This window comes from Harpia harpyja, chromosome 14 (genome assembly GCF_026419915.1).
Source record: "Harpia harpyja isolate bHarHar1 chromosome 14, bHarHar1 primary haplotype, whole genome shotgun sequence".
NCBI classification, from domain to species: domain Eukaryota; kingdom Metazoa; phylum Chordata; class Aves; order Accipitriformes; family Accipitridae; genus Harpia; species Harpia harpyja.
In genome coordinates, this window is record NC_068953.1 from 35396837 (window position 1) to 35410508 (window position 13672).

The 13672-nt window shown below is 35.6% G+C and overlaps 1 protein-coding gene across 1 annotated transcript in view; it reads right to left on the reverse strand.

Annotated features, from left to right (window-relative positions):
- The window catches only part of HERC1 (HECT and RLD domain containing E3 ubiquitin protein ligase family member 1), a 116825-nt gene that overhangs the window by 7292 nt on the left and 95861 nt on the right, over positions 1–13672 (reverse strand). Inside the window, exons 54-69 of the mRNA XM_052807552.1 lie at positions 13102–13302; positions 12114–12244; positions 10848–11047; positions 10252–10366; positions 9557–9703; positions 8926–9027; positions 7727–7900; positions 7115–7408; positions 6303–6368; positions 6056–6181; positions 5287–5425; positions 4630–4811; positions 3719–3874; positions 3078–3200; positions 2386–2488; positions 1514–1683 (exon numbers count right to left, since the gene is read on the reverse strand). Coding sequence (XP_052663512.1) covers positions 1514–1683; positions 2386–2488; positions 3078–3200; positions 3719–3874; positions 4630–4811; positions 5287–5425; positions 6056–6181; positions 6303–6368; positions 7115–7408; positions 7727–7900; positions 8926–9027; positions 9557–9703; positions 10252–10366; positions 10848–11047; positions 12114–12244; positions 13102–13302 — 2429 coding nt within the window. The remainder of the gene's footprint in view (positions 1–1513; positions 1684–2385; positions 2489–3077; positions 3201–3718; positions 3875–4629; positions 4812–5286; positions 5426–6055; positions 6182–6302; positions 6369–7114; positions 7409–7726; positions 7901–8925; positions 9028–9556; positions 9704–10251; positions 10367–10847; positions 11048–12113; positions 12245–13101; positions 13303–13672) is intronic.

Consider the following 13672-nt stretch of genomic DNA (forward strand, 5'->3'; position numbering starts at 1 on the left):
TGTACAAATGATACGCAGTGCAATTGCTCACCACCCGCCGACCGACACCCAGCCAGTCCCCCGAGCGGCGAATCCCTGCCCCCCACTTCCCCGTTTCTGTACTGGATGGGACGTCACATGGTATGGAATACCCCGTTGGCCAGTTTGGGTCAGGTGCCCTGGCTGTGTCCTGTGCCAACTCCTTGTGCCCCTCCAGCTTTCTCACTGGCTGGGCATGAGAAGCTGAAAAATCCTTGACATTAGTCTAAACACTACTGAGCAACAACTGAAAACATCAGTGTTATCAACATTCTTCGCTCTGAACTCAAAACATAGCACTGTACCAGCTACTAGGAAGACAGTTAACTCTATCCCAGCTGAAACCAGGACAGAGACCTTAAAACAGCTAGAGATTTTTTTGCAAGCTCTTTTGCAGACTGAGGAACTAATCTATGCTGCTAAGTCATCTATGTTGCATGGTCTTCCTCATGCATAGACAACATAGCTCACATGTCTCTTCTGTGCCGTTTAAATACCATTTTTGTTTTAGCATGTAAATTCCTAAAACAGTTTATGAAAACACAATCTGTGTAAAGAGAAAATTTACTGAAGCTGTTTTAACTTTGTACTGATAGTTTCATATCACATTCTAATTTTATATTCTAAAAGTGAAAATTTCATTTCATTCAGTGTATAATTTTTTTTTACCACCTCATATAAAAAAATTTTTTTGCACTGCAAGGAAAATCATATAAAACAGGTTTTCAGAATGAAGTTTCTCTAAATTTTTTACCCTGAGAATTTTTTCTCTTCCAGAAACACAAAGTAAGCACCCTATAAAAAGAAAACCCCAAAAACCGAAGAGGTTCCGCTTAGAAATTATTCTAAACAACTTGCTCAACATCCCTTCTCAAAAACTCAATCTTGAAATACCAGAGAACAAACTTTGCCAAAACTTCCTGAAACACCAACAGCTAACATATCAAGAAGCTCTTTCTTATACTTGTAGCACACAAAACTGTCAAAAAGCTGAAGTCCTTTCAAAAATTTGACTTGTACATGGGGTGAGGGAGAATGGACTTTTAAGGGCAGGGATAAAATTAGAGCCCCAAAGAAAAGCGAGAATTTATTATTTACTAATTTTTTTCTGACTTTAGCAATTATTCTCTAAAAAAAAGTTAATTTCTATTTTCTTTATGAAAGGCATCTAAAGAGTTCACAAATCTGACTGACACCAACCATAAATTTTACTATGTTGAAAAAATTGATGATAGCTCAAGAATTAGGTAAAAATCTGTGATTTTTTCAAAAAGCTTCGATTAAAATAATTTGGGTAGAATGTTTTAAGTGCTTTCCCAAACTGATACCATGTAAGAGCACAGGATATAAAAAATAAAATAACGGAAATGCCTAAAATGCCTGTTGGGGGGGGAGGGATAAAAACATAAAGCTTTTTTTCCCACCAAAATAAAGGTATTCCAACCACATCTGTAAAGTACAATTATAGCCTTATAAAGGTTAGAAATAAACATACCTGCCCTTCAGAGTTGCTACCCCAAGCATATACATCCCCTGTAGATGATAAAGCTAGTGTATGCTCTGCTCCTACAGCTATGTCTTCAATGAAGATTCCCGACAGTACTGGAACTTGTTGGGGTCTGTTGTGATTTCGAGCACGACCTTCTGGCAAACCTATCAGGCGATCTAAAATTGCAAGCACATGTCTATATATGTAAAGAACATTAAAAAGCTAATTTTACTTGCATGCAGAAGTCAGGGAGGGACAAAAAGCAATTCTACATACTCTTGGAGCTGGGACACAAGTGCAATAGGTTAAGGAGAAATCTAGTGTATGTTTCCTACAAACAGTGCTTCCTACAGTACTCATTAATACTGCTAAAGCTGTTATTTTAACTTTAGGTCTGAAACAAGATCAAATTCTATTAAAACAAGACTTCTAGATCTACATGTATGGTTTTTATAATACAAATGAATTAACTGACTTGAGAAGTTTAAACACGTTTAATTCAGTGCACTTGGAAATTCTCCTGTCCAGATTTTTAAACAACTTGTGTAGGCATATGCTTTATTAGACAAAGTAAACTTTTAAGTAAGCCAATATTTTTGGACATGTGAAATTCTATAAAGTTTTAGAAAAATGCTTTTTAAAAAGTAAATTAGTAAACTGAAAGGCTATTCTGAGATCAAACTAGACAGAGCTACAAATCTGGATTTTAGGCATATGCTAAAATTGCATTGTTGAAGCTGCAAAATTCAGATTAAGTCAGCACAAATCTAAAAAGTAGCATTAGGTCAGTGTTATAAAGATGTCTTAATATTCTTCCTTTTCACTTGCAATACACACGAACCTATAGATGGAAAGGTCCAAATACCAGATTGTCCTACCTTGTCCAAAAGTATATACATGACCATCTTTTGTCAGTGCAACAGAGAACTGGGTTCCACAAGCAACTTTTTTTATTCCAATTCCACAAAGAATATCCACTTTCTAAGGGGTAAGTGAAAGGAAAAAGAGCTATGGTATTATGAGGATATAAACAGAAAGCAGACATGAACTTCACCTGTAACTCCTGCTTCCAAAAAGAAATTTTATAATTCCCGCTGTGCGATGCATACATTGTAATTATTCTAATTACTGCTTGTAAATTAAGAGAGGAAACCGAGACAGTTTTCTCTTTTTCTTTAATGGAACTAACACCTTATTCTATGTACAATGATTCAAAACACCCTTTTTTATTGGGAGTGAGCAGAGAGTGGCATGGCAAGAAGTAGATGAGTCTGTAAACAACCCTCCCCCCAGATTCCAAAATAAGAAAGCTCTCTTCTTTAAGCTAATCCTAAGATTTTCACTATTTGTATTGCCACTGAGATAAGGTCAATATTATTTACGTGAAATCCTTGAAAGTATCAGGCTCAGCACAATGTATCATCAGAATTATTTATGCCAGATTGTATTAGAACAGTTTAGTAGATGGAATTAATAATTTAACTTCTGAAAATTACACACTGAACACTGTGCAACAAGTTTAACACCACTGAAAATTTATGCAAAGAATAATTTCTCTATAAATTCTAACCTGTGGTGAGGATTTTGCAGTGGAATTTCCCAAACCAAGTTTACCATAATCTCCATCTCCAAAAGCCCAAACCATTGAGCCATCTGTTGACACAGCTACAGTGTGATTGAGTCCACAGGCCACCTGGTTGAGAGAATTATGTTATTACCACAGTTTTTGCTAACTTACTACTAACTCAAACACCCCAACTACCTTTAAGAGAAGAAAAATCATGTTTTAAAAAATAAGTACCCTTTTAAAACTATTAAAACTTCAATTGCTTATTACAGTGTTTTAAAGACATTTACGACCACAGTAGTGTTTTTTAGGTAGTTGCTTCCTCTCAGCTCCTAGAACCAAAGGATAGTATTATGCTACACATACTCGTTGTTTTAAGAATATAAAATAGCTCATGAATTCATGCTTAAAAATGCCTAAATCTCAAAAAGTTAAAATGTTAAAAAACGTGGGCAGTTTTGCAGAAAGAGAATCCTTCAGGATCTTTCAGAGTCAGGAAAGTAATTATTTAAAAAATTATGCATAGTCAAATTCTGCCATCATAATAAAAAGCAAAGCCAAGGTTAAGAAAAACAGAACACTTAAATACGTTGAAAACATCAGCTTTAAACAAAGATACATTGCTAGTTTTAGATGAACCATGCCTGTCCAATCTGGTAACCTTCCAGCGCCGTCACTCTTTCTGGTAGTTTCTTATTGGAAGTATTTCCAAGTCCTAATCGACCATAATCACCGTTTCCAAATGTAAAAAGTTTGCCATCTGCTGTCACCACAGCTGAGTGTTTGAAGCCACATGACATCTGGAAACAAAATAAACATAATTTTTACACACATTTTAAATTTTGGGGAAAAAATTGTATTAGCTATTACATGTAAATATCTAATACCTCTTCCTCCCCTAAACTATATTCGCTTTATGAAGAGCTAAAATACAGATGTTTTAGTATTAATGATTTCTCCAACAACCTATCTCTTGCTCTTCTCAGTGGTAACATTGAGGAGGAGGAGGACAGGTGGATATTTGCATGAAGAAAGGCTTTCAGGTGTTTTATTTATTTATTTATTTTTACCAACTACTGTTTTCTGCAAGCAGATTGCTTTTGTTGTACAAATATTTTGTATTTTTATATGAAAACTCCAGTCAAAGCTTAATGGTTTGTTGCATTGCTATAATGCACACTTAGTACGTAGGAGGTGGTCTCGGTAACTAGTTTTGTAGGTCAAAGTCACTTGACAAGGACCAGCAGAAACTTCTAAGTCATGTCTGTATTTTGACAATCTTTTGATCATCCCTCTCTTCCATGCTCTTTCTAATTTTTAGTCTTCTCCAGTAACAACTGTCAATTAACATCACACATCAACAATGAGCTCTCTGATACTAACATCCTTCAACTGGAAATTATCAACTTGGTTCATAACGCTCAGAGAAGTAACAAGTTGCCTGTTTTCATTCAGTATATCAACTCAAACTGTCAAGACAGACAATGGTTCTGGAATGTTCCTAGCACTAGGTTACCACACCACAGTTTGTAGAAGACAAAAAGTATTTTGTAACCTGCACCACTTCTTCTCCTTGCAAAGCCTCTATTTGTCTAGGCCTGCGCTGCCTGTCGCTGTTCCCATGTCCCAGTTTGCCATAATCTCCATCTCCCCAGCTAAAGACTTCCCCACTTTCTGTTAAAGCCATGGAATGTCCATCAGATCCACAAGAGGTCACCAGCTGTGTTACAACAAAGCCTGTTAAAGAAAAACGAGAAAACAAAGTTTAGAATAAATTATAATAAACTCTTAAACATATGTTTATCCAAGTGCCCCTAGTAGTAGACAATTAAGTCTGGGGAAGGGAACCAACCACAATAACAGTTTTCTTGTTACAGCAATTTATTTATTTTTATTCTGAACAAAACCTTTGTCTTCTCACGTACAATGTATACTTTCTGGCCTGCCATTAGTTTTGAAATGAGATGTTCCTATCTTAAGCAAACACTTTTCCCTTTTTGAAGCCTTCAAAATTAAGGAATTTTAACATTCTACTACTTAATTCTTCAGGAAAAATGAACATCTAGTTTACTTGTTCGATTTTTTAATTAAAGACTACAATATTTTAATGTGTAAATCTGAAAAAATAGCATCAACACAAATGATTGTATTAACTACCAAAATACTTATTTGTGCTCTATCAATTGACTCATTTCGAGCCCAACAATTTTACCTTGCAGTGCTGAAATGACTGTTAACACATGAAGATCATCAGAATTGCCTTGTCCCAGTCGCCCATAGCTCCCTTCTCCACAAGCCAAAACGGTGCCATTAGCTTGAATGACAAAAGTACAGTTCTGACCACAAACAACCTAGTTTAAAAAGACATAAAGGAGTTTTAATGATTTTTGTGTTAGATGCAGCAACGTTGTAATACCTGCATTACAATGTACAATATCCTTTAAAATTTTTTTTCTTTGTAACTATATCAAGACAACAGACTCTTGTCACACTGCAAAATACTTTGTGACAACCCTATTAACATTAAGACTTCACTCACCTCATGTTTAACAGAGTTTTGTTACCCAATCACATCACAATAAAAATTACTTCATTGAAACTTGCCACTAGTCTTGGTAAACCTTCTTCCAGTGACAGAAATCGCAATATACTCCCACCTGAGATTTAGTTTTGATGTTCCCATCCAGAACGTCAATGTTATTTCAGAAAACAAAATTGGCACATGTATTACGTTAAAGCTGTGCAGGTATTTTCAAATCATGTTTATATCAAACAATTCTGTTTTGTCAGATTTCAGCGGCTTCTTGGTTTGAATTTGTCAAATAATTAAAGATTTCCTCTTTAGTGAAAACAGATGTTTTGGGGGTACTTCATAGTCAATTCAAACAACAAATTGAAAAGACATTTAGAGAGAAATTTTTACAAACTGTACAAACAATGCGTGGTAAATCATTAAATCATGACTCTTTTTAAGTGGTCACCTGCTGAGCCTGAGAGAATGAAGGCGCTGCTACTGGTATCATGACATTTCTACCAGCTTCTGCTAACTGTCCATGTCTTCCTGCTCCCCACAGATAAACGTCACATTTGCCTCCCAAGTGCCAATCCTATGGAATAGCATGAAAGAATGCTTTAGAACAAGAGTGCTTTCAATAGCTTGCAATGTTTAAAAAGAATAAAATAAAAAAAAAGAAAAAAACCAAAACCCAAACTATCAATTTTACTAACCTCTGGCCTTGATGTTGCCCAAGACATTATCTGTTCATCCATACCATTGATCCATTTACTGTTATCCTACACAAAAGCCACAGTTACCACATTCAGTTCAAGAGATGCACATTATTTTTCTGTTATGCAATACATATTTTCCTTTCTGAGAACAGTATTGACATTCAAATTATTCTAAATGGTATAGCAATAAGAATGAATGTGTGCAGACTCAAATACTTTAATTTTGTCCGTAGGCCAAGTTTATTTCCTTACTACACCTATCTAGCAATGACACTGCTATCCATGACTTGCAATCTAAATCAAAAAAAAGAAAAACAAACAAAAGTCATGATGAAGTAATCTTTTCCTATTTACTGATCCTTAGTGCTTTTTGAAGTTTTAATTGCAAACACTGGCTTAAAATGTTATAAGCTTGCTGATAAAAAATTCTTATTTTCGTTTATGTATCATAACAAGTTATAAGAACAATTGACACTAGCAAAATAATATGGTGTAGAAATGTACCAAAATGTTACTCTAAAAGTAGCATTGTAAAGGTCTACATTTCTTGGTTCTATCACATATGAAAACTACTGTCACACTTTCGGGTTGTTTTGGTTTTTAATATGCAGCTGATTTGCACTCATTACACACACAGAGAGCAATCTTTACAGTATATTCTAACCAGTTAATTAAAAAATAAACTTACACTTATTGCTGGTGCTTATGTTAATGAATATAAATCTTTACAGTTCAGAGATATTAACTGCATCATACCATATGCTCAATAACAACACGCTTCACTGCTGAGACAATATAGCACATTTTACCATTAGGAGAGTTAGCTCATCCTCTGGAACAGGCTCCAGGTCTGGAACAGTAAAAGATTCTGGGAACTCTGCTCCTTTGGCCAGGGCTTCAGCAGCTTTTATGGTAGTAGAGAAACACTCTAGCCAGGCCCATTCTGTGGGATTCCAGGCTGAAGGATCAGGGAGGCAGTTCTGGTGATGAGGTGGTACTGGAGGATTGCACAAGAGCTGATCTAGGTGAAGGCCCACAGCGAGTGATGCCAAGCACTGCATATAAGGACTATGAACAAGCTGGTCTCCACAAACAACATGGGGCTAAAAGTGAGGGGAGTGGGAGAGAGAAATTGAACATGCAAAGTTAGAAATATGTATTAATCAATTCAGAAATAGGAGTCCTTGAAAGCTAGTCCTGTAGAAAAACACTTTCCTCCATGCTTAATCAAAGTTTTTCTAATATTTGAAATGCTCTCAAATTAGGAGACTACTACCTTTGAGAATACTGAAAGACGTTTGCAAATAGGATGTAGGAAAGTATTCTGGGTTCTCTGTGGTGAAAGACTGAAATCAGCTGAGATTCAAAAAGCAACCTCACATCAGACATGAATTTTAAATATTCGCATTAGGTCTTCTTACCTTTTCGTAAGCGTACTGTTCCTGAAGCATTATTGGCAAACGTTCCAAGAAAGCTCGCATGCAAGGAGCCATATTTAATCCTAGAACTCCTTGCTGCTTCAGTGCAGTCCTACATGTTGCAAGGACGTGATTGGAAGATATCCACTCTGATGTACAGTTCGCTACCAACACATCCTGTTTAATAGCAGTCACAAGACACATTAGAAATTAAAAATTCATAAAGCAGGATTCCACTGCTCCACTGATTTATCACCAATCATCTTAGTTTCCATAGGGGCCAGAAAACACACAAGCTTGAACATTTTTGTCTCTGTTGGTGCTAACAAATGCTACACAGTAGCCATCTCCATTTGCCACTTCCTCACATTCCCATGGCAACACTACAATTATCACCCCAATGAAGAATGCAAACATGGTAATAAGCAGAGTTCATTTCAGTGAATGCTGTAACCTTAGTTTAGGATTTAGTTTAGGTGTAACCTCAGTTTAGGATTTGCCTTGTAATATGACCTTCGATATTTGGTCTGAATTCAGAGAAGACTTTCACGGAATCCCAAAATACTTAGAACCACATGCAGCATGACTTTACTAACAGGAGTCATAACTTGTGCCATATTTATCTTCACTCACACAAAATACCATCTTTTGGAATAATCAACTGTTATGAAACTTCTGTTCAGATGCCAGCAGTTCCTGACACAGCAAACACTGAAGTAAATTCTGTTGCTCCTTAAAAATTTCTGAGATTGAGGCTGTTTTAAATTAAGTTATATCACTGAAGCATCTTATTTGCTAGGGGAAATGAAACATTTCTTCATGCTGCATAAAGGGCAGTGGGGGGGTATAAAATCTGTCTTCTGCCTATCTTTATTGTCCACTTACAGCTGCTGCCATTAAACAGAGAAGCTGATGTAACCAGTGTGCAACATCCTTTATAACCACTGGCTCAGAAGGATTCCACCCTGCACCCCCAAATTAAACATGGGATACTATTAAAAAAACAACCAGTCTTTTTAGGGTCAGGTGATAGCTGAAAGCCAAAACAATGTGTCTTGAAAATATAACAGTTAGATAGATATTTCTATCTGTGTATTTAAAAAAAAAAAAAAAAAGAAAAAAAAAGAAAAATACAGACAGACAAATGGCATTTTCTTTTAGTAAAAAATTTGAAAGAACGTTATTTTAACACATAGTGTCACCTTGGATCTGTTAGAGCAAGCAGCTACTCCAACTTCAGGTATCCATACTGCAGTCTGAATAGCTCCAGAACCTATCACAACACTCTGTAATACTGAACCATCCTAAGGAAAGAAGTGTTTTGAGTCAGTGTGTATACACAGCTACTTTTCTGTTTAAATGCATACAATCACATTCCTAAGGGATGATATTCTCCTAAGCTGTTCAATAAGTATTTAAAAACTGAAATGTTTATACTAAAAGCAAAAAAAATCTGGCATTTTTATCTTATTAAGGAGATAACTAAGGATTTAGAATTGTTTAATAATCCACATTATCTGACTCTTGGAAAAGTTCTTGCAGTAAGAGAATATTGTTCCCAACTATAAAGACAGAGTGGCTGGTTCTGCAAAACCTAACTAACATGACCAAGCCTACAGAATGAATCAATAATAGAACCATAAAATATAAAATACTTCAATGTTAAGTAAAATTTCAATTTGTATTTTATTATTTATAATTTCATACCATTATTTTATACCATGCTTTCTCTGATGTTTCTAATGTACTGAGGGAGGGGGGAAGCTAGTCTGATGCCTTGACCATTTTAGATACACTAAAAAAAGATTTATGGGACGTCAAAGATGATCTTACCCGTAAAGACCAAATATTCATGAGACCACCAAGTCCACCAGATACTAATGCCAGTCCATCAGGACTGAATGCAACAGTCCGAACAGGAGTAATATGTCCTCTCAGTTGAAAAACACACTTGACTTCGACTGCTTTTCTGTATCCATCCTGCAAATTATTTCATAGTTATGGAATACTGAACTATTTACAGACAACAGAGTAGTGTAACAGCTTCTGTATTCTGCAATAAATACTGATCATCTGTAGAGATGGGGTATTTTCCAGAAGATAATAAAAAAGACCAGTACTATAATAATAATATCTTTGTCACGTTATCATCTCTTCTCCCCTTACAAAAGGCTGTCAACATTAAAGACCACATTGCAATTTATGTAGGAGAAATTAATCTTGACTTAATTTTATCTAGAAAAAATTTTAAACTCTTACTAAATTTTAGTATAAATTTATCAACTTTAAAAAAAATGAAACCAGATCAAAATATGATCTTTAGCCAAATAAAATTCATTTAAACCTTTGATTTTTCATTTCCTGGTCTGAAAATGCCTACGCATATACAAATGCAATATAAACATTTTTTAGCAAATCTCTTCTCTCAGGAAATGTTGAGATTTGAGTAACTTGCTCACATTCTTCTCCTCCCCCAATTTCAGAATGAGCAAAGAGAATTTCTTAAACACCAACTTTACTCCTTTTACCTTGGCACTTGTTTCTTGGTCCCACCATCCTTCTGAGCAAGTTGAGCTGGATTGCAATGTGATTACTATGTCCTGGGGAACAGTCCAGACACATACCAAACCATTGTGGCATCCTCTAAAGGAAGTCAGGATAAATCAGAAAAAAAACTAAAGGTTGGTAGGCATCAGTAGCCTGGTGTTACCTTAAAATATCAGTAGTCTTCATCACCTCCCTATAAAACTACATTGCAACAATTAATCTAATGGGGAAAAGGCATGCTCCTAACGGGTAAATGCATTTTTTCCTATTCTTCCCCCACTGTAGCTTTTCAATTTTTCCTAACAACATATTCTCAGAAAAAATATTTGGATGAAGCAAAAGAATTCCAAGCAGGACCACCACACACAGGTCTCATGGCATGGAGAAAACAGTCAGTAACATGACCAGAGCCACACTTTCCATTTGAGTTCTGAAGCCTCATGGATCTCATGGCAGCTGGCTTACTGAATCTGTGTTATTAAAAAAAAAGACAAAACTTTACTTTGCTCTGGACACTAAAGACTGGTAGAAAATACCTGCAAAAGAGCTATAGAAACAATAAAAAAAAATTACATACGTAGCTAGTAAAAGCTGCAACTTGGGTCCTTTCCCTGGAAGAGCACACCAGGCAATGCCATTCACAAGAGCTGGATGGGCCAGTGAATGCAGACGTCTCCAACATCCTCCCATATATCCCCAGAGTTTCACTGTTTCTTCTTTGGCACATGTCAGGAGAATCTTACCAGTTGGATCCCACTTCATACTAACAATCATATCCTATTGGATTTTAAAAAATTAAAAGTTGGTATGAAGTAACATGGTAAGAACAGAGAAAATTTAACTCTCAGAGCTAACGTAATGTTTAATTATTAATAACAAAGAACATTTTATTCTCAAATAAATTGTTGCAGAGACAGTGAGCTGCAGTTATTAAAAGCATAATGGTACTTTTCAGAACTATCAAATTAAAATAAAATCCTAGGTTCCTGAGAAAAACTAAAGGGAACACATAGAAAAAAAATGTTCTCTTTTCATTGCACACCTTCCTTGATTATTTTTTTTCCCCAAAGAAGTAGACAATTTTTCCTTCTTTTTCTATATTATGAAATTGTAGTATAAATTACATTAAAGGTATATGGCTCATAAACATATTAGGCAATGGGCCAGATGTAGCTTTGAGTCTGAGGGAGGAAAGGAGAACAGCCCATAGTGGAAAAGACAAATTTAGTTTTATTGTCACAGCTTGCTCACTTCTGTGACTACCATGCTCCAAATACCAATACCAGTTCATGGAAGCACTCAAGATGCTTTTACTACGCCTAACACTTGAGGAATTCTCCTCTTAGCCTAACAAATCATTTATGGACTATTAATGACTTATTATTACATACTAGTCAAGCAAAGGTTCTAAACCTTTGCAGCTGCATATTTAGAAAAACGTCTTTTGCTTTGCACAGTAACTTAAGCTTTAAAAAAAAAAAAGCGACATAACCAAAATTAGAATTTATTATGAGCACTTTTGCAAATTAAAATAACTTCAGTCTTTTAAATCCAGACATGCATAGCCGTGTCCTTAATACACTTCTGTCAATGTATGTATATACACTTCACAATCTGTAAGAGCAAAAAAGGCTATAAAATTTATTTTTCCTTGTTTTTTTTTTTTAATTTGGTAGACTGTTCCTTTAAAATATATTGTGTTTAATATGTGTATTAGAAATAAGTACGTGTTCTTAAAATAACCTGCACTTGACTTTATAAGTAGCTTTCAAATACAGAAAATAACTTTAACAGATCTTTACCTACGAAAATTATACATTAGTTCTAAAAGGACTAACTCTACCTTATGTGCATCAACTAGAACGATTCCTCCTTTTTCAAGTGGCTCCTTTGTTCCTATTAGCAGTTTTCCATCTGAATAGCCAACTGCAAATGGTCTGTCTTCACTGAACCAGGCAAGGCATGCAACAGACACTATGTAAACAGACAACACAAAAATTAATTAAATTTCACTCTGGCCAAAGAGGTTTTTGCAGTGCAATTGTCTAAAATATGAAGCGCATAACAACTTCTCCCACCACCAAGCTTACTTAACATATCTGTGGTCTGAAAATTTTCCTGAATTTATACGGTAGAGATAAAACTGAGTACCACTGTAATGACAGCTGTTGAGATTCTTTTGTAACAGTTTTTTCATTCTTCTTCTTTTTATTAAAATAACTGAATTTATATTCCTGACATGGCAAAAAGAACTAGGCTAGGAGAAAAAGTAGACTGAATCCTATACATGTATCTGAGATAGGGATGCTTCTAAGAAAAGCACTGAAAACAACTTGAGCCTTTCTTAGCACGTAGATATTACCTCACTTGATTCTGCTAAAAAAATCGGCAAATTTCCTGAAGCAGCAATATGCAAAACAACACAATGCTACCAAAGGTGTGCTACTTGATGTCCCCTGGGACTGGAACTATAAAGGAAAAATGGCAGTAATTCAGTAATTCAAATGACACTAACTACATGCTATCTGTAGACAAAGCAGACCCTGCAGGGAATCTATATTGATTTTGCAAGGAACATCAAGATTTGACTAGGTTGCTGCAAACTTTTTGCCTCTGCTGTAGGGGAATCAGGGTACAGATGGAGATCCCACAGACCTCACAGACTTTTCTCCTCCCATGAACGTAAGTGAATGACGCTTGCAGGTAAGGTACAAGAAGTCATATCCCATGAACAATAATACAAAATTGATATTATATACTTGCTTAATAAAAAAAACCTGGGGGAAATGCATAATTTTAATTTCTACTTAAATACTGATACAGTCACCTACCATCCTTTCTGTAGCAGTGTTCCAGTTCTAGCCGGTGCATGGTTGAAATATCTACAACTTCAATAAGACCAAGAGATCCATCCATACGACCAATTAATAATAATTCTGGAGCATCTCCTGTCCACGCTGCAGCTGGCCCTTCTTCTGGCCAAGCTAGAGCAGATACCCAGTGAGGCTGAAGATCTAATAATCCTTTTCCTCCTAGGAGCCCAAAAAGTCTTTTAAAACTACTTCATCTTCATAAAGAAAAGAAAACAACACAACAAAAATACTTTCCACAGGAAAATATCAAAAGATCCCATTTAGAGCTAGGACATACTACAAATTCACGTAAGTTACAAGACTACGAAGCAAGGGTCCACTCATCTACAAAAGACACAAAATCTAGCTAACAAATCTCAATTATCAGTCAAGTTACATAGTTTTGTCAAGGAAGGAAGCTAAATTCTTCAGTACTAAGTAAATTTATACTTTTCCTGTAGACTGTCTATTAACACGGGCAGCATAACTGGTGATTTTTGTACCAGCAAAACAACAGAATGAAGTTTCAAAGATTACAAATGACAAAGTG